This window comes from Anser anser (assembly GCF_964211835.1).
Source record: "Anser anser genome assembly, chromosome: Z".
Taxonomy (NCBI): domain Eukaryota; kingdom Metazoa; phylum Chordata; class Aves; order Anseriformes; family Anatidae; genus Anser; species Anser anser.
Genome location: NC_139723.1, coordinates 38738616 through 38759706, shown reverse-complemented (window position 1 = coordinate 38759706; position 21091 = coordinate 38738616). Strand labels below are relative to the sequence as shown.

The following is a 21091-nucleotide window of genomic DNA, read 5'->3' as shown; positions in this document are numbered from 1 at the left end:
GGGTTGTTTTTTGTTGTTGTTGTTCTTGCTGTTTTTTTGTTTGCTTGTTTGTTTTGTTACATTACCAGCTTCTGTAGTCCATTTCATAGTTTTGAACCACGTAGCAAGATAAAAATCCTGAAGGTTCAGTTTAGACAGTCACATTGACTACATTAAATATACATATATATCAATCTACACTTTTAATACAATTAACAAGTTATTTACAATTATAATTTGATAACAATTTGTTTATATATATTCAAATAATAAACTTAGAAGTTATTTAGAGGGACACAAAATACAAAGAATTACAGGAAAAAAAGCGTTATGTTTAGTGAAAGAAAGGCAAATCACACTAAGGTGTAGGAAAGCTATTATAAAGCTGTTATAATAAAACATCATGGATTTCTGTCTTTTATATATGTATATAGCCATGGTTTGTTTACATTGCACCTCAAACTGGGAACTGTTATAATCTGGCACTACAACCTTTGTAATATGTTCCCCCCACTCTTGACAAATATCATGTCATAGTGTCAGGTCATAAGCGAATCACTTTTCAATGGCTAAAATGAGTTCACATCTCTTAACAGTCAATAACTCCCCCTGAAACAGGTCACAGAGAAGATCTACAGAGAAGAGAAACATATTAAGTTTTCATATGTCTTTGTCCTATACAATTTTCCTCTTGTCAAAAATATGGTAAACCTATACTACTATTACTGTAGAAAAATACCTGGTACTTTCAGGTCAGGTTTCTATATTTAACTTTCAGAGAAAATATCAAATAAACCAGAATACTTTAAATTCAATTTCTTGTTTCACCATCAAGAGTATTGTCTTTTAAAGTAATAGTTTCAACGGGGTATAAAATAGCTCTTTCTCATAGACTTCATATTGTGTGGAGGAGATCAATGGGAGTTTTACTACTGACTTGCAGGGCAACAGGACTGGGGTATAAATATTTGATGGAGGAAAAGAATGGGATTTTTCAAAAGCCATATTGCATGAACTGTTTATCCACTGAGAAGGGTTGGGTTAATGCCAACTGTTCCTAATATTACCCATAATTTCTGCCCATACGGTAACAAGAATAAATGAGTTGGTGGCTTCAGTGAACTTTTCAAAATGCAGCTGTACAGGAAAATCTCAGTGGAAAAAAAAAAAAGGAGGAAGGGAAAGGGGGAAAGGGGGAAAGGGAAGGAACAAAACAATGGTTGGGACAACTTCAGTGCTGTAGTAGGCCCCTGCCTAGTTGGAGATGCCCTTGGCCAGCACCATGGGAGAACAGCACGTGCTTCCTGCTCTACCTGTCCCTGTGCTCTGAATAAACAATTTCATTCTCTGACCAAAGTTTTATCTGCAGTTTTATCTGTGCCTTTATGGCACATAAAATCATTTGTTTCCACATCTTCATCAGCATCTAAAGATCAGCTCTCTTGATATAGCAGAAAATACCCATCAAAGTAGTTAAAACCTCAAAGAGACTTCACTAAAATGCAAGATGGATATAAAAACTTTTTCTGTGCACCTTTCACTAAGGGAAATTTTAAAATGGAATCAGAAAAGAAGAGAAGTTTAGTGTTAAGAAGTCAAAAACTAACAGGTGCAGGAATTTGTATATATAGTCATAGCTGAGTTGAAGTCAATGGACCTATGACAATTTACACTCACCAGGGATACGGCCCATGAATTTTGCTGCCAAATGCTCCTTGAGTTTAAAAGCAGTCCCCCAAAGTAAGATTTCCCCTGCATCTACAGTACAATTTGCATAAACATTACCAAATAGCACTTATTTTTGTGTTTTTAATGAGAAAGAAAAAAAAAGGTAACACTTGACAGAACGCCTAAAAAGGTAAATTAAAGCCACATTAAATGAGCAGAGCAATTTTGCTGAGTTTGATTTGAATCTGAAACCTGCTAGTTCCTGAAAAGTATGCTGTGAACTGAAACTTTAGATTCAATGTCCAATTGGAAAATAACAATTGATATTTATTCCACTGATTATACTAAATGATGAATTTGTTAATCATAATATTCAAGACACCATTTTAAGCCAAGTAATTGATAAAGCAATTCATTGAAATGTCATTAGTGAAAACACAGCTGCAAGTGGTCTTAGTGTTTGCGATAACCTAGAGAAAAATAAGTTGTCAAACAGCAAATTGTAAAAAACAACCTTATTTTTAGCCTACTGCAATTATTTCCACACCTGATTACAAAAAGCGTTTTTAAACGCAGAACTTAGATGTCAAAGTCTGCTTCATAATTTGTTTTAAACTTACATATTTAAACAGTCCAGATAATGTTTTAAACATATATTCGGATATTATCATGAAAAGAGGATGTTTTTAATGGAAGTTACTTAAAAGACATTTAAACCCAAGAAAACAGGTGGGCATCAATACCATTTAAGCCTATGCCTGTATTGAATCACAAACCAAATTGTTTTGCTCTATAAGCATTGCCTTAAGTGGGTGTCAGCGCTTTTGGCTGAGCTGTGTCCTTGCTAAGAGCTACTGTATTCAGTCATTTAAGTGGCTAAAATCCATGGAAATTGGTATTTACTTCCCTTCTTTCACAGAATCATCTTCCATCACTCCTGTAAAAAGAAATACACAGTCCCCACTGGCAAAGATGTAGGAAAGAACCAAATACACGAAGCAGGGGCAGAGTGTTCTTGAGATAACACTACGCACTACTGGGGCTTGACGGTATCTCAGACATTCAAGTATTTATCATTACATATTTAGAAAAGGTTTCATTACACCAAAAAATATTGCTGTTCTCAACCACAGTCACATATAGAAGTATAGACACGGCGGGAAGATGGCTCTTAGTACAGTAGCCTTGGTGAAATAGTTGAAGTGGCCCTACATAAATACAAGTTATTGTGCTGTTCTACCCATGATCCAGCATAGAGTTACTCAATAAGTAATAACAACTCTAGCTTATGGAATATCTGCTTAGTCATTCAAATACAGTGGAACTGTACATCAGGAGACAGAAGATAAAGAATTTTGACGTTTGCAAGGCAGATAGTCCCTCATGACGATGAAAGAAGCAAAGTTAAGCAAGGACACCTGCTCCTGAAATTTCTGCAAGGAACAGAAGAATGTCCCTGGACACATTAGTCATAAACCTCTGACTACCACATGTAAGTTCAAAAAGATGAACTAATATTAATTCTCTCTACAAACGTTCCTCCAATCTCTATCAATTTACTGACATGGTATTTATGTAAATTCTCCCATTGCTTTCATAGGTCTTAACACGTTTGGATGAAATCTTGAAATCATATGAGTCAGCTGGAAATCCAAGGAAGGTTGCCAGTCTGCTTTGTCGAGTATCAGATATTTTTTATCAGAAACATCTGTTACCATTAGGGTTACTGAAGAATTTAAAAAAGAAAAAGCTTCAGAAAGCTAATTTCAACATATGGGAACATGGACCTGGCCTTGCAGCATTCCAGCTTCTTTCTCACCAAAGAAATCATTGAGACCGAGTCTCCTTCCCCACCCCCTTTTTTCTTCTTCTTCCTTTTTTTTTTTCTTTTAAGGCGAGTTATCTTTCCTGATGCGCTGTGACTGTGTAATAAATTGTCTCCCATTGACACTCCCAGGAAAAAGCTGTAGGACCAATGAACCTTTTAAAGTGCCTCTAACAAGCAACTCTTTATTTCTCCAACTGCCAGAAAACAGAATTCCTCTTTTATCTTTCCTTCCCATTCCATGCCACCCTAAGCAAGTACACGCAGCTTGGCTCCAAAAAGTTCTCGGAAGAGTCCACCAGCTGAGAATACAATTATAATTGCTACCATACAAAAGCAGCAGTAAAACTGGTAGCAGGCAGCCGAAGAGCAGGGCCACCACTGCCTTGGGGCCAACATGGGAGACAGAGGTCTGGACCTGGGCAGCTTGTCTATGCCTAAAAGAATAGAGCTAAGATGGCATGTTGGCTGCCCAGCAGGAAGAAAATGCCATCAAGGGGAGATGGGCAAGGGGCATCTTTGATCATGGTAATACCATGGAAGGGAGGGACATCGAGCTTCACCAAACAAGCTGGGCTGGGGATGGAAGGGTGAAGGAAGGGCAGCTACCTCCTGTAATGTGGCTCCAAGCATGCCTAGTGCAGCCTCCCCCCCACAAAAGCACATAGGAATTGACATGATCTAATAAATTCCTTTAAAAAAAAAGAATAACAACTTACATTTTTCAAGCATATACTCATGTGGTGTGATTTACTCCTACAAAAGCAGATTATGCACAGAAATAGAAATTTTATATTATTGCTCACTTCATTAAAATCCATTGACATAATTTTATATGCATGCCAAAATGACAGGTAGGTGGTAGAAAGTCTTGAGAGTAAATTAGACTACGAAAGAACAGTCAAAAACAGTAGTTATACAAACACAAAGAGAAAGGGGTTACAGGGAAGACAATGGAATAATTTTAAAACAAAACAAAAAAAAACAACAAAACAAAACAAATGAAATACCACGACATGCCTCATGTTTTCCTTTTTTTTTTTCTTTAATGTTGGGATATAACAGTTTTCTGTAAAGCGCTTCTTAGTTTTTTAATTAAAAAAGCACAAACTTTTTTTTTTAAAGAATGGTTTTAAATATATTTTAATTAAAAATTATTTCAGAATTCAAAATGTTTTAACTGACTGTATCCCTAAAAAAGTGATCCTTTATGAAAATATTAGAGCAAATCCAAAAATGAAAGGAACCGTATGGATGTAATTTTATTCTTATTTCTTTTTTTTTTTTTTTAACATAACAAAAGCAGTTTTGCTATTTCATCTAACACAGAGATTATATGTCTGATAGCAGAGAACTTTGTAAAACAGCCAGAAATTATCATAGCATCAGCTATAAATTCAAGGTTACATAATTATATGAACATGGAAGTGTTCATCTTCAAAGTCCTTCACAGTTCATTTTTATTAAAACTACAGAAACATAACTATTTATAACTGTACAATATTGAAATGGCAGTTTCACAATAATTTTTCCAGTCTTAGGAAAAATAGATGATTTATTCTGTTTATCAGAAAACCCCAGCATGAGGTAAGTGATTTCTTTAAAGCATCTAAGCATTAATATGAAATTCCTAATATGAAATACTTGTTAGATTTTCTGTTTTTTGTTGTTTGTGGTGGTGGTGTTTTTATTTTGCCTGTTTTTGTTTTTTATGGATGCAATAGGAACTATATATTGTAGGCAACATTACAGAACGTTACACTTTGAGAACACATCCCAGTGCTAGAGGCTATTTTCATAGCTGCTCTTTACTTCACAGAACATATTGGAGCTGAAATTTTCCCAAGACCAAAGCTTTTTTTTTTTTTTTTTCCAGCTTTAACAGACATGGTTCAGGTGTTTCGGAAAATGAGCCCTGAGAAAATTGCCATTTTTCTCTTTAAAAAATAAATAAATTAATTAATTAAAAAACACAAACCAAACCAAAACCAATACAAGGAAAAAGCAGCCATTTTGTTCCTATGCTATTAAGCAGACACCTGAGACTTTCTGGGGCATGTCTTTGCTGTTCCAGTGAAACACTAGCCAAATTTGTCTAGTTTTTGCATCATTTCCATCTTCATGTGCTCAGCCCAGCCTATGAGTGTATAGCTGATAAATTCTCCAAATACCCAATCTACAGCAAGTTTTGCCAACCTGCATGAGAAAATAAAATTGTTTGGCACCCATGTCAGGGCTAGCACTTCAGGTTAAATGAGGCAAAGACATGAGAAGTTTGCTGAGGGCCCAGGAAGACAGGGGATATGGAAATGGGAGGTAGAGGCAGATTGGGGGTGTGAAAAGGGGCTACTACTAGAAGTGCCTACAGTCCTCCACAATCGTGGAGTAAAACCTAATATTTTTTGTGCCTCACCATTCCCTTCTGTCAACATGTGTCTCCTCTTCTGGGCTGATCTGGTTTGAAGACAGCAGCCTATTATTACAGCTTTCTATCCATTGGCTGGCTCCAGCGACCAAGATCTGGGTGGTACGGCCAAGGAATCCAGACCTCATGAAATAATTCTGGTATGTCATCATAATTCCACATAATAGAATAGTTGACTTTTCCCAAATTAGGAAAATTATCTTTTTCTACACAGGAAATTCTATGCCAGTTTCAATCAAAGCCTCTGGAGTTCTCAAGAAGAAAAATAGAAACAGGGTCGTCTACCCCAACCACTAGAAGAGGGTAGAAACGAGCAGCATTCGGCCTACCCTTCGCACAGCACCTCAAAGTACCCAAAACTGCTGGGAACTCAGCTCTCGTGCAATCCCAAATGATAATTTCTCCTTACTTTTATTCCTTTGAACTTAAAACCTTTTACTGAAGGCTTTTCACAACTCGTGTCTAAAGACACTGCTCTCCTCTATTCTCCTTTCCAATGGCTGAATGTCTTTTTTTTTATTTTAATCAAAATTTTCCAAAAATTTAATAATGGATGCTGTCTTTTATTTCAGGCAAAGCAAAATAGTTCACATTCAAAATTCACAGTTACAATTTGTTTTCAGATGCCACACAAACATTATTAACTTGATAGGCTGTGAGTAGCAATTGTAGCAATTGTAGCAGCACCACAGCTCCATAAATTAATTTAATCGGGCTTAACTTTAATAAACTCTTCATTAATCAAAACGAATTTGAAGAAAAGCAATTGGCAGATCAAATGCATCTCCTAAGATTAGCATGTTAGCATTTAGTTCCTAACGCTTGAAAACTAAGATCCTGTGAATACTGGTGTATCTGTCAGTTTGAGTGACAGAAAGTTTACAAGCTATCACTCACTGCCTAGTCTTGAAACTATTAAGAATATGTTTTTAAGTAGCATGTAATAAACTGTAATCTATTGCAGAAGAAAGTAGAAAGGCAGTCTGTACTCTTCCTATTGAAAGCATAGATCTATTCCCATTTGAAACTATTTTCTTATACCATTCCCTACTGAGGCAGACTTTTCTTGTTTTGGAGGAAACTTTTTAAATTAACATATTTTAATATATATATTATATATAATATATATATTATATATATTAATATTAACATATTAACATTGCACATATTTCCCTTGCCCGTCCACTCATTGCTTTGCAATCTGAAACTACTTTATTGGAATGAGGTGGATAGAACAAAAAAAAAAAAAAGTTTTTTGTAAAATTGTCAGATGAAAATACCAGGATTTCTGCATGCAGGTCAGCCTGTGGAGACACACCTATTCCATTGAACTAAAGAGACTGATTTCCCAACGTGAAGTAAAGCATGGTGAGGTGGGTGAAAATGTGCTTTCTGGTTTGAAAATAGAACTCTTAGAAAACTTTTAGGGGAAAAAAACTTGTGCCTGTGTGTGCGAGCACATATGTTTAAAAACAAAGTTTGTTTTTATATAAAATTGTATAAAGTACATTTATGTATGTTATATTTACTGTACAAAAAATTGTGATACACCATACGTTGTTTGTCTCCTACATAAAGCAGTCCTTTTCCTCTTTTGTACTATTATCTGGTTTAACAAAATGAGAAATGTAATACTTATGAGTGATTTTTTTGAGGAGACTGTTGGTAAGATGTGTTTCTTGCAATTTTATTTTTAGAGTAATATTACCACAAATACTTCATATTTTCTTCTACAAAAGTATAAATTTAAAAGAGTAGGTTTACTTACTACTTTTTTTTCTCTATTTCTTTGAAAAAGGAAAAAAAAGAAAGGCTTTCTATCACACCTAATGTTATTTAGTTTTGAAGGGAAAAGTTTAAATTGTATCACTTTGTACCATCTGTTTCACCTTTTCTTAAGTATGGTGAATTAGTTGCATCTATAGTTTGGCCCTTTCAGACTGAACCAGAGAATGGAATAATACAAAAGTAAGGAAAAAATAACTATAAAGCCATAAAAATTGAAAGGATGATTTATGGTATGGTGTTACAACATTACCTCATTTTGTTGAATTACCTACTTTTCATTAGAATAGCGTTCCTTTACCTTTGTGCCTAACTGCAATATTCACCCTTTCCATGCATGCACTTAGAAGCTATTCAGCATCCTAAGGAACTCTAATTATACTCAGTGTGGCATCAAATGCTGACAGGAAGTCTCAGGGACATATAACTGTCCTTTTGTAGGACATACAATAAATACTTTGAAAGCCATTTAAGCTTCTGAACGAAGGAGAGAAGGGGAGGGAAAGAGAGAGGAAGTAAAATCAAAACAAACTAAAGATCCCTGGTTATATCAGGGATGTCCAACAGCTGCAGTAGCTACTTGCCAAAAGCCCAAGGGCCATTACTACTTTGAATATCAATTTACGTATATCTTTAAAAGGATCAACAAATGTCTTATTTTGCTTGCAAGTTCTTTGGTAGTTTAATATAAATTGTTTCTCTGAGCTGCCCAAACCTAAGCACCTGTTGCTAATCTTGAATTTGCTGGAAGAGGGCATGTTGGGGTCACATTTTTACAAACTTGAAGCTGTATTCAGCTCTTGGCTGTACATGCACATCTCAGAATCACACCTTACAGCTCGACTGATAAAATAGCCTCCTAGCTATGAGAAACATGACCACTGCTCCGCAGAGTAAAAAGGAGCTTGTCCTAGCCCACAGTCTATGGGTAAATTCTCCTTACACAAAACATCAGCTTCATTTAATTACGTAGGTGGGTACCTATAAGCTATACTTCTGAATTTTGGAAAGCACATCTCTTCGGAAAAAAAATGTTCTTGTGCTTTGGTATACTATGTGCTGGAGCCCCATATATAACAGCAAAGTGGTATGCACTACATTAATTACATTACATGGTCCACCCATTTTGAAGTATCTTGACTCTACCGCTAACCACAAGAGGCAAGGTGCTTCCTCAGATTTAACCCTATGTTAGCCTAACTCTAAAAGCAGACAGAAGTGTAATTAATTGCCTCTTCCTAAATAATTTGAAAGCCTTGTCCCACAGCAAAGTAGTCCCATAAGAATGCTTTCTTGGCTTTGCAACCAGGCTCATGCAGTACAAAGCAGCTGTATTACACTGTAAGGGGCATTTGATTTATCTACTAACACAGAGCTCTATTTTTAATCACCTTTGCATATCCTTGGCATCCCTTTGTTTGGGGGGGGGGGGGGTTGGTGCTGGGGGGGCTCTGAATAATTTAGGTTAGTGGTGGGCATAACAATTGAAACAAAATATTAACCTTTTTTCAGTGTTCCCTGTCAGCTTCTTCCCCTTGTTCTTTTCTTCCTTTAAAAGGAAAGGAAAAGGCTACCGCTTGCAAACAGTTTCTTCAGACAACAAGTCGCAGATATAGAGACACTGGTTTTGGCTCTTGGATGTACATGCACTTCTCAGAGTCACACCTTACAGCCTGACTGATAAGAGAGCTTCCTGGCTGTGAGAAACCTAACCATTACTCTGGAGAGTAGAAAGTATGCTTCCTAGCCCACAGATGCCTGCTTCTACTCCACAGTGCTAAGCATGTTAAACACACACATTGTGTTTAAATCAGTCAATTTTGTAAGTCCATATTGAATTTATACTTCTATCACTAAATAACAAAATGCATAGGTCCTTCATTATTTATTTACTAAAGATTAGAAAAATATTTAATTGGGAAATTAAAGCTGAAGAAATAACATAGTGTGGGAAGAAGCCAGGATCTGGTGTGGCGCAAAGCAACCCAAACCAGCACTTCCACTGCTCTTTAATCTTGCCTTGAATTACACATACTCTAGGTTTTTAATGAGGAAAAAAAAAAAAAAAAGGTATTTTTCAAAACCACACATGTAAGATTAGAACAAAATTTTCTCACTCTCCATTATAAGACAGCAGACTACACTTCTTTTGAGTATATGCTACAGCTCTGGACAGACCAAATTTTCAGTTACGCATTTATTTCTGAGACATTTTGAGCCTTACTAGGATACTACGTAGCTAAATTAAAAATCAATCAGTATACCAAAAAACTTACATTCTAAAATAGACAAGAGAGAAAAACAGCATGAAAAAGAAGTGTGATGGCTGGTTCACTGAAGCCTTGATTTCAGTTCTTTCATTCCTCTACAAATTTCCAGTCTCAGCCTGAGCAAATTGTCAAAGAACATTTAAACCGATGGGCCAAGAAGCAGATCTGAGATGGTGGATCAAAATTCCCTGATAAGAGTCCTAACCCCACACCAGGGTGAAATACAGCCTCCCCTCCAACCTTGAAATTAAAAAGGAAACTGACACACAGGGGCTAGAAAGGAACTGCAGCATGTTCCAGCCAGATCCCCAAATTGGATTGTCAGGAAGCCAGGAAATCTGCCAAGGCAAACACATGCTGTTTAATGTAGACCAGCCTGAAATAAACTGTGCCTCGGTTCCTCATTTGCAAAATAGGAGTAACATTCCTTGTTTTTGGGGGAGAGAATGCACCCTAAATGTTTTGAAGTGATCTGATCACATAATAGTGGAAGGCACAGAATTCCCAAGATTGCCCATCTCCATTTGATGTACAAGAAATGGAGAGACAAAGGTTAAACAACTTGCTGCAATCACATATGGAGACAGGAGCACAGCCAGAAATTAAATCCAGACCTCTAAAATTACAGTCCAGTGTTTTAATCACAAAATCCTTCTTCTTCCTTGATTAAAACGGGAAAGCAGAACAGAAAATATGTGCTTATTCTGTAACTTCAAGATGTTACCACAAATATCATAGAAAAACATATAGACCTCAAATATGGACATCTCTTCCAAGGGTATATTTTGCTGAAATAAAAGACATGCATGTCATTCTGGAGGAGCCCCATCTTTGAACACCTGGTCCTAATGGACCTGATTAAACACTGTAAATTTTGAGTTGAAATAGCCTTATATTAGGTATTAAAACATCTGTCTATGTGAATTTTAAGAAAAATCTCATATGATTTACAAGATTAAAAATGCCATTATCAGTGTGTGAACTGCACTGAGACTAGAAAAGAGTTTTTGCCACTCAAAGAAAAGGAAGGAGTGGTACTGCTGCTGTTCAATTATAAGGAAAGTATTCTTCCCTTTCTAAAGTGGGTACCTTTAGATTCCCAGACAGATCCAGCTAACAAAATTATTTTTGCCTACAGCTACTGCCTTTTTTCTGGAAGACCCCAGGCATAGCCAAGGAGGTGACACCAGTGTGAAGTGCAGTGATGACCCACTCCCTTCCGTCCTCTTTCTCAAGGTTCATAGTCCCTTTTCCAATTTATATTTACATGTAAATTTGTCATATTATGAAGACATACTTGCACCCACCACAAGACTGTAGGACTGCCTGTCATGTCATGCAGAAGGTCACCATTGGGGTCACAGCAGTTGTGTGCTTTAGCTATGTGATAAAAGTGGTAGGATATGCAGAACCACAGAGAATAAACTGCCTACACTAGCCTTGGGAAACCTCACCAGGGTTTTAACTCAGATGTTACTAGACTTTAAAAACCTTTTATTTTCCATCATTTGAAAAAACTGTTTTTCCTCAGCTACAATTCTTTTCACATTTTTCTTCAATGGACTGAATTTTAAAATTCTAATTATTGTCCCAAACTGCCTGAATAAAACAAGGCATGTGAGCAATGCAAAGTTGTTCTGAATGGTTAGTACCTAAAACATTCCTCCCTGAACTAATAGCAACTTCTACTTGATGACTATGTTTCTTCCCACCTATTTCTCCTTATAAGTATTCAGCATACAGGCACTGGTAACTGAAAGTTCAGAACCGATCTCAGTGTTCAATTAAAAAAAAAAAAAGTGAATTTTCATACTTAGAAAGCCTAGTTTCCTGAAACCATATCAGATTTTCCAGAGGACCTTAGAGCCAACAGACTGTTAGGTATCTTCTATCCCAAATCCCCTTCAGGGTGGTTCCACCACAGTCACGGCCTACGTGAGAAAACTCGGCTTCAAATCAGGAATTTGCCTAATGGATAAAATTCAATCTAACTATTCAATTCAAGAGAAAAATAAATTAAACTAGAGAACACAGTCTTTTTAGAATGACATGATCTTGTAAGAGCAATATCTCTGGAAGGAAAGGCAGCTGTTTCTGCTTTCCTACTCTTAGACTTCAAGAGATTAACATTCATTGCCTAATTGTAAACTATTCTAAAATACCATTCTCTGGTATTTGCTACCCAATTATTTTATTTTCTCTCATTCATACCTTTCTGAATGGACAGGACATCTCTCTTCACACGGGAAAAAGTGAATAATGTTAATGATACAAAATATGAAAACGTTATGCAGGGAGAGAAAGGATTCACCCTGCTGTCTAGTCCTGTGGTAGAATTGTCCTCTAGTAGCATATCCCTTTGGACAGCAAAGGCTGGTCAGAGACTATTTTTTTGATAGTGTTTTGATTTTATTTCATATGTAAATTAATTTGTAGTAGCTATTAATACTTTGAATAGTTTTAATACTTTTGATAAATAAAGTAATAAATAAAGTACAGAAATCTCTCAACATCACTAGCAGACAGTCAGGGCCCTTTTTTGCACTGGTAAATCCATCTGCATAATGAACTGATCTGCAGCAATTCTTAATTGTTAGATAGTTTTTAAAAATCCACAGCAGAACACATGGATTATATAAAAATACCTTGCTAGATGTTATCTGTATAGGTAAAGGTTTTTATCCCTTAATAATTCATTAGGTGTAGTTTTAAAACAAGATACAATTATTTTAGGTTTCAGCGCTTTCACTGAAGCATGTCTCTTTGGAAGCATTAATGCCAGGAGAAACGGCACTCAGGTGGTTCAACACGAGACTATGCTGCACAGCCAGCAAACAGAAAGAGCCCTTTGTTTCACACCAGCCCCTTCCAAGCAGTTTGGTATTTCATTCATCTTTTTCCCCTTTCCTTGATTCAGGCTTACAAGTTGACCTGCACAATTTTATACAAAATATTCATTAAAAACAACAACAACGATAATGATAACATAGTCAGTTTCTGAAAAGAGGAAAAATAACACTGTCAAATACAGCATTTTATTTGCAATACTAAGCGGGAGTCAGGGAACATGGGAATTAAAAAAAAATGGAACGAAAAGAAATATCGGAAAGAAGGGTAAGATTTTTGGAAAATTTGGTGGACAAAACCTGATGATGTAGGAAGGTGCAAAAAAATTAAATAGGGGCAGGCATTAAAGAAGGCAAAAATCTGTAATCCCTGAAAGTTCCTAGACCTCCATTGCTAAGTCCCTCAAGATTTCTCTCTTGACCTTTGATCTCAGCCTGTTTTTCTCAAGTTACAGCTTTCTCTTCAATCTAGCAGATATGCAAAATAAATAAATAAATAAATAATCTACCAGTACTGTACTCTTCATTACATTTCCAATGGCAAGCCCAAAAAGATGATGGAAAGCTACTGCTTCCAGGTTCATCCCTCGTACCATTGCTACAGGACCAATTTAGGAGTGTCCTAATCCCAAGCCAGTTCCAGAACCATATGAAATAAAGTTGTTTATTCCTTTATTTTAACCTATAGTTGAAAACCAGTAAAGGTTAAATAACAAAGTGTTCAAAAGCTAGGTAAAGCAGGAATGGAAGATATCTAAGAAACATTAATCCACTTCTCCTTTTAGGGGGCACGAAACCAAGAATTCTATGTCACATATTTTATTTTTTCATTTTAACAGTGTGTGTGTTTTCGTTTTTAAATTATGTCGATATTTGTAAAGTATTAACAAGGCAATGCTCAGTGCAGGAAAATGTTTGAACGATACAGTATTAGAGAAACCAAAAGAAATAATATTCATTATTTGCTTAATAACACAACAGGAATCAAAGTAAAACCTGGTTCCCGGCCTTTCACCTTGTTCTCAGAGCTCACTACTCTTCAACTGTGTTCAAGAACTGTGTTCTTTGAACTTCAGTTCAGTGCTTCACTATGCATATTTTAGTTTGCTATCTCTTGTACCAGTCTCTGCTTCCCAAACCTGTAAAAGATTGGACGGCTTCCTGGAATCTCACTATTTTACCCTTTGTAGAGCAGGTGCATAACAGTTTTTTTAAAGTAAAGTGCTGTATAATCTTAAATAGGATTTCAGTGGTTCCAGAAATTATTACTTTATTTTTAGTATGCTGACTTAAACAGCTGTTTTTAATCTTCAATCGTTAACAATCAATTTTAAGAAAAAAATGAAACCTTGTGAAATCTTTACAATGTTGAAATCCTTTAAATTAATTTGCACATTCTGTGCATATATAAAGTACAAGAATGTGTACTATGTGTTATTACTTTTATACATGTAAGATTGAGTAAAGTATCTATAAAATGGATGCTGTGGTGGTCAGTCCACTGCAGCAATTTAAGGAATTTCCACTCAAGGCAGTTCAGTGGTCTCAAGCACTGACCAGTTATGTATGTCTTAAAAACACCCATGCATCTTTACAAATTCACTTTTATCCTTATTTTGAATTACTCCATTCCAACTGTAACTTTATGAAATTAACGCATAAAAAGGCTTTGTTGCGTTCCATATGCCTTGAACTGATATGCTGCAGAATCTATCTTAAGAATTCACAGTATGTATTATTTAAATTAAAACTAATAAAGCAGAATACATAGAGCTGATCCAGTCATAAAGATGAACTTAGATCTGCAAGTGAACAACTAAGTACAACTAAGAAAAATCAGCCAGTAACTACTAAAGTCAAAATGACACTAACAAATAGAGGTTATCTAACTGCTCAAAGAGAGGATTCTAGTTTTGTTTTACCTGACTTTTCAAACTATAATAGTATAACATAGATAAATTTACAACCACAGCAACCTAAGCATTTTACCCATTCATTTTTAACCACTCATCCAGCCCATGCTTGCCCTGTAAACAATTAGTGTTCAAACATCATGACTCTGTGGTATTTTCATTGTCCTAAATATGAAATAAGCAAGAAGAAGCTATTTGAGAATATTTGATCAAACCCAAACCCACAGTAACACAATGCTATCCCTGTCAGAAAAGGTTTCAGTCATTCTGTGAGTTTTCAGTCATATTAGATATTTTTAGTAAACATACTGTGGTTGCAGGCAGTGTTTACTGAGTTTATGAACCAAATTCTTACAGAGCAAAATTGGTCAGAGTACATTAAGTAATTTTCCAAAATGTACTTACTGAAGATTGTGATTTGGGCTGTTTGTTGGACCTGCAAACATAAAACAAACAAACATTGCTGGCAAGTTTGGCTCAAGGACAACAGCATAAAAATTAAAAAAAAAAAAAAAAAGGCAACCTAAAGCAAACTGTCTCTTTAAGGAAGGTTTGTCTCAAGATTCAAACAAAAGCCTCTGGGTTCCTGCACATAATTACATATTGCTATTTTCAAGACCACAAATAAAAATCACATGAATCTTTCTGTCTGTTCAGGCAGCAACTTGAGTGGACTTATTTTTTGTTGGAAAATATCTGCTGCCATAAAAATATAGGCTGTTAAAAAGACAATGTGTTATCTTGACACATCGCTTACCTCTTACTAAGCCTCACCTGAGCCTTACTATCAGAGTTTATGGTATGACAAGGGTATGCCCTTAACCTTTCTCACAATGGGAACAAGGTCTGATAGCCAGCACTTAATGAATCACTACAAACAAACTGTGGAGTTAGTTATTATCACTATAAAACTGGAAGACATTTTAGGAAAACATGTCTTGAATTATTTTTTCAATACATCAGAAGCACAAGCAAAATAAATAAATGAAAGCTTTGCTTGCAAACTGAATGATCAAGTCTTCAAAAAACAATAAAAGTACTTCTTGAAGGTGTAGCGTAGGTGCAGTGGGTCTGTTCCCAAGGGGCAGACTTTGAGGCCAGTTTTCAAGTAGCAGTACCAACATGATATTTCACAAGGATAGGTACAGCACTATTGCGCATCACAAAGAAAACAAAAACTGCTTCTCTTCAGTGTTGTTGTTTTTTTTTGTTTGTTTGTTTTGTTTTTTTTTTTAAACAATCTGTGCTCAGCATTAAAGTGAAAACTTCAGGCAATGAAATGTTACCTTTTAATACATTATTCTTGCACTTAAAATTTTTTCTTCGCTACATATTTACAGACTTTTCCATCTGTATTTACTTTTTTTTTTATTACTGGTGAATGGGTATCGAGTTCAACCATGAAGTTCTGCAATGGGGGAGAGGCCCCTGGCAATGGCTTTATTTATTTCTTTTCATTGCTGAGAATTCTTAAAACATCATATTCATTTCTTATTATGCTATTGTGAAAACTAATACCTAGCCAATAAAGTAGTCTGAGCAATTATATAAGCCAGGAACTCACCAAGCCTTACAAACAATACTCCTGTTGCAGTTATCGTCTTCATCCCATTGGAAGCCACACACTGGTAGTATCCTGTATCCGTGGTATCAAGATCCTGGATTCTCAGACGTGAACCATAATCTGTTTTTCTTATGATGATACGTCTTGGCTCCTGCACCACAGGAGCATCATTTTTTAGCCATCTGACATTTGGAGACGGATTTCCTGCTACCTTGCAGTGGAGGATTGCTGTTTGCCCCTGGACTACAGTGATATTGTTTACTGGTTCCAAAAAGGTCAGAAAGTAACCTGTAAGGGTAAGAGGTCAGAAAAGATCAAACTTCACTTGAGTTGGGATAAAAGACTGCCCAAAGGCACATTTTTATGAGTCCATCTTGGAAACAGTTTCAGCTTTCTTTCAAGGATATATGAATAGATAAATAAATAAATATACAGTTCACTGTCCTAGATAAAGAATAGCATCACACTCCAATTTGTCTTTTGTGATTGACTTCAGGTTTGTCTGCAGGTAAGTATGCAGATTAGGAGGTCAAACATGAGTTAATACCATTACATTTCTATCTCCTTTCACCTACTTTGAAGCTATATTTTTAAATTGATAATAGGCTGCCATTTTTTTTGTCAAGTCCCAAAATAGTGCTAAAATGGACAAAGAAAAGTTTGTATGTATATTGAGTAAACAGGTATTGTGGATTTTAATTTTATAAATGAAAACTAAAATCACTAATTTGTGGTTTGCTGAAAGCAAAGGGCTTGTCAGGAAGCCTGTATGCTGTATTGGTGATCTCAAGTGATAAATGGAATAATTGACAGAAGAACGATGTGAAAAATTTGGTAATCATAAATTCTGTAGCTTATTGCTTTTAAATTTGAGTTGGCATTAGAAGTCCTGCAACTGAAGTGCATCACACACTGAAAGCATTCAGTTCCACTGAAATAATAATGACATTGTCAAAACAAGTGAGAAAAATATTAATCTGTCATGTTCATATGTTTCCTTTCATGAATTTATCTAGACGCCGAGCATTACATATACTTCATATTGCACTTCACTTTTGTGTCAGTTAGATCCAAATAAAAAAGTAACTTTGATGCATGTCCATATGTGCCATTTCCTATCAGATAGATTATTTTGCAGTTGTCTAATTAGGAAATAGCATATCACTGTCTAGGAATCTAACACCAGAATGCAGCAGTCAACATTCTCAGTCTAATTCCTGAAATACCTTTAAGAAAATTGATGCTCTGCTTTGATTTACATTTGACATAACCATGAAAATCAGTTCCTCTGTAATGGCTAGGGGTAGCACTGGAAAAGGAAAAAGTGGCAGTAGAAACATCAGAATATACAGAATTTGGAAAGCCAAATTTTGCTGAAAAAATGGGTTTTACTGAGTATTATATTGTTCTATACAATTGGCATTTCAAAAGAATTCCTGCTTTACAGTACAGTATGAAAATACAATGGAGGCAAATGTGAATTTAGTATGTCAGTAAACAGAAAATGAAGTAAGATCTAAATACATAATCTCTGCATAACATTACAAACTTAAGGAAAATTAGTTTGTTATCCTTTTGCTTATAAAATGATAAATTATTCTGTCTGCAATCTTACATTAACTTTCCCTGTTGTTAGCCTACTATTCCTTAGTGGTCTTTAAAACATTTTGACAGAACACAAAATATATGTATATTAAAGCATTTTGTTAAAAAAAAAAAAGGAAGAAAATGTGGGGGAGATACATGAATGCTTTCTGCCAGGTCTTGCTTAGGATTTCTTGTCATTTACAGTTACATTTCACAGCTGCAGAGTTGGAATAACTAGGATGACAGTCTGGCAAGTAACAGAAAATTAAATTACTGTAAGCAAGAATGTAAGCAAGGTCCCCCCCCCAAAAGCAGAAAAGGAATTTCCATGCCTATTTCACTTTTGCTCATTATTTAAAGAATATAAACATTTATTTTGCTACTTTTTCATAATCCCTATGTAGCTTATTTTCAAACAGTGCAGTTGAGGCAGACTATACAGGCAGGAAGATAAATCAGTTTGCATTAATTTGAAATATGTTTGAAAAAGAGTTGCCGTAGTCAATAAAACCAATTGAGTTAGAAGAACCAATTTATGAAAAGAAGTGGAAAAGTAAAAGAGAAAAAAAAATTAAACAAATTCTTAAAAAAAAAACGGGGGGGGGGGGGTGTTTGCCACTGAGGAAGTGCAATGACATCCAGTCATGTCAGTGACAGTAAGTTGTTTGGTGGAAGACTGGAGCCACAACATGGGGCCATGAGAGGCTGGACCACTTCCAGCATGGAACCAGCACAGATGTAGTCACTTAGCTCAGAGCTGCTCCTGATCTCCTGACTCCTATGAAGTGAGAGAGGCAGAGAGGATGCTTTCCATGATTATGGGGCCAATTCAGGTGCTGTAAGCTGACAGTCACTGTGGTTCTGCAGTACAATTTTTGTTCTTAACACAGAGGAATGTGAGAAGCCTACAATATTCTTGAGCTATTTGTCAGCTTTTGTGTCATTGACCATCTTATAGCTTGCTTAACCGTCTATCTCTATTTCACTTTTCCTGACTTAAAATGACCTGGGTTGAGTCTTCAGCTGAGGTTAGCTATGGATATTACATTTAAATTAATTCATCTGAAAATAGACATTAAATTTACTTATTAAGATCAAGAATTGTTATTAATTCAAGACTAAATCCACGTTAAACCTTGCTGTTATTCCAATTAAACTAGAATTACTATAGGAAGCAATTTGGTCTATAGCTTTTAAAACAAAATATTTCATATGAATTTATGAATCAGATCCCACTAATAATGAGAACAAAACTATTACAACTAAAAGCAATGCCAAAGATTTATGGACTAATTCAGACCCAGTGTGATTAGATGCACTTCCCCTGAAGTCAGTGTAACTGAATCCATTTCCTGCAGGTCAAAATTTGGCTTTAGTTCATTACTCCTCCTGCCAATTTTATTTTGTGCAGTGTTTTAAATTACCCTGTTATTACAAATCAAGTAATAAATATTTTAACCTACCGAACTTTGAAGCGCTCCTGTTTTCTTCAAAGTTCTGTGGAAAAGCTTAGGAGCATTAGGGCAACATGAAGGCCTATCCATTGCTTATGTCAGTACCCTGAAGTGTACACTCTGCTAGGTTTGTTTCCTCTTTGAGAAATAATGCTGAAGTCTGGCATTTATATACTTACTGAATCTGAAATGATTGTATGGAAGAGTGGGCAGCCATTTCTTATGCTGCCCTGTTATTTGGCATCCAATTTAGACAACCCCAAACTGCAAATCTTTCAAACAAAGTGGAAAATTTTACCAACCATATTCTTAAGAACATTTTCCTTATTTAATTTCTGTGGTGATAATTAGCAGTTACTTTTTGTGATGTACGGCACACCACAAACACTGTGTGGATGCCAGCTTGACGAAATGGTTTGGAGAAAAAACAAACTGGTTCCCAGACTAAAATGGTACCCTAACAACATTAAAAGCAAACTTTTTCAATGTAGCTCTCTCTCTTAATAAGTAAACATTCATTTGGACAAGTACAGAGGAAAATGAAACATGAAAACGCTAGGACTTGTATTTTATTTAACTTGCATTCTATATTCTTTGTTCTGTAACAGACAACTAGATTTTAAAAAATGAATAGATTTGTCTGTTTTAATAGTGAAATATCTATGAAACAAAGAATAAATATTCTCTATAAAATGCTTTGAGCTTGCTATGTGCAAAAAAGGCATTACTAAACCTGTAAATGTCATGTTAGAAACAATTCTATTTCCTTTGGAATATAGGTATTCAAATAGATTTAAAAAAAATAAAAATCCAAGTATAATGGCCAGCAGTTTTCTGTGTTACACAAAAACTGTTTTATATACAGTCTTTTTCTGTACTCTGGCTTTGTTCCAAAGTTCATGAAAATGAAGGAAAATGCTTCCTTTGCTTTCAGTGGTCTTTGGCTTGGTTATCAGAATGCTTAAAGGACTACAAAGGGAAAAGATATCTGACGGATGTCTCTGCATTTGCTGTAGGCAAAGGTACTCTAAATTAAATTTCTCTTTTATTATGGTTTCTAACATAGTGTACAACCGTTACTAATAATTGTTTTGCTTGAACGGAGTAAAAACTGTTCTGTCAAGAAGCTATGAGAGAATAATACAACTTAATCTATATATTATGCTATACTATCATACTGTATGTATCCTGTGAATAAAGTAGCTTAGGGAAATGACTGACATGAATGCTGGAGAACTCTTTCATATTTTGAAATGTCTTTGTTACGTTGCCAGTCCTTCATATTTTAACATGAAATAGATTTGATACAAATATATCAAACAGAATTCCACAGCAAATCAAAATTAAGATGACAGGACTATTTTGCATGTTTTGGCAAGAATATAAAAATAAACTTTTCCCACATAGGGTAAGAACATCAAATCATTGTGATATGCACAAAAACACATATTAAGCTAAAAACATGAAGAAAGCAACTATCACAAAAACCCTACATACATACTATTTTTCTTCTTTTTATTTATATTATTCTGGGACTTAGATGTCATAGTTATTGTCTCAAACCATATGTGGCATGCTTGTCATAAACACAATACAAAATGATCATTCTACTTGTGTTATTTTAAGATCTTAGCTGTGATTTTGGAGTTGGTTCTAAAAAAAATCTCTCAATCTTTTTAGTTACTCTGAATCAAATTAGTTCTGGCTTAGACGTTTTTGATTAGAGTTTTGATTTCCATTTTTGTTAGTTGCTGCTCATTTTCCCTATGCTGATT

General features: G+C 35.4%; 1 protein-coding gene across 10 annotated transcripts in view; it reads right to left on the bottom strand.

The window, feature by feature from the left end:
* The window catches only part of ROR2 (receptor tyrosine kinase like orphan receptor 2), a 149128-nt gene that overhangs the window by 18417 nt on the left and 109620 nt on the right, over window positions 1-21091 (bottom strand). For all 10 annotated transcript variants that reach the window (XM_083818958.1, XM_083818956.1, XM_083818960.1 and 7 more), the window contains 2 exons: window positions 16276-16563; window positions 15117-15147 (listed from right to left, as the gene is read on the bottom strand). In XM_083818958.1, coding sequence (XP_083675084.1) covers window positions 15117-15147; window positions 16276-16563 — 319 coding nt within the window. The remainder of the gene's footprint in view (window positions 1-15116; window positions 15148-16275; window positions 16564-21091) is intronic.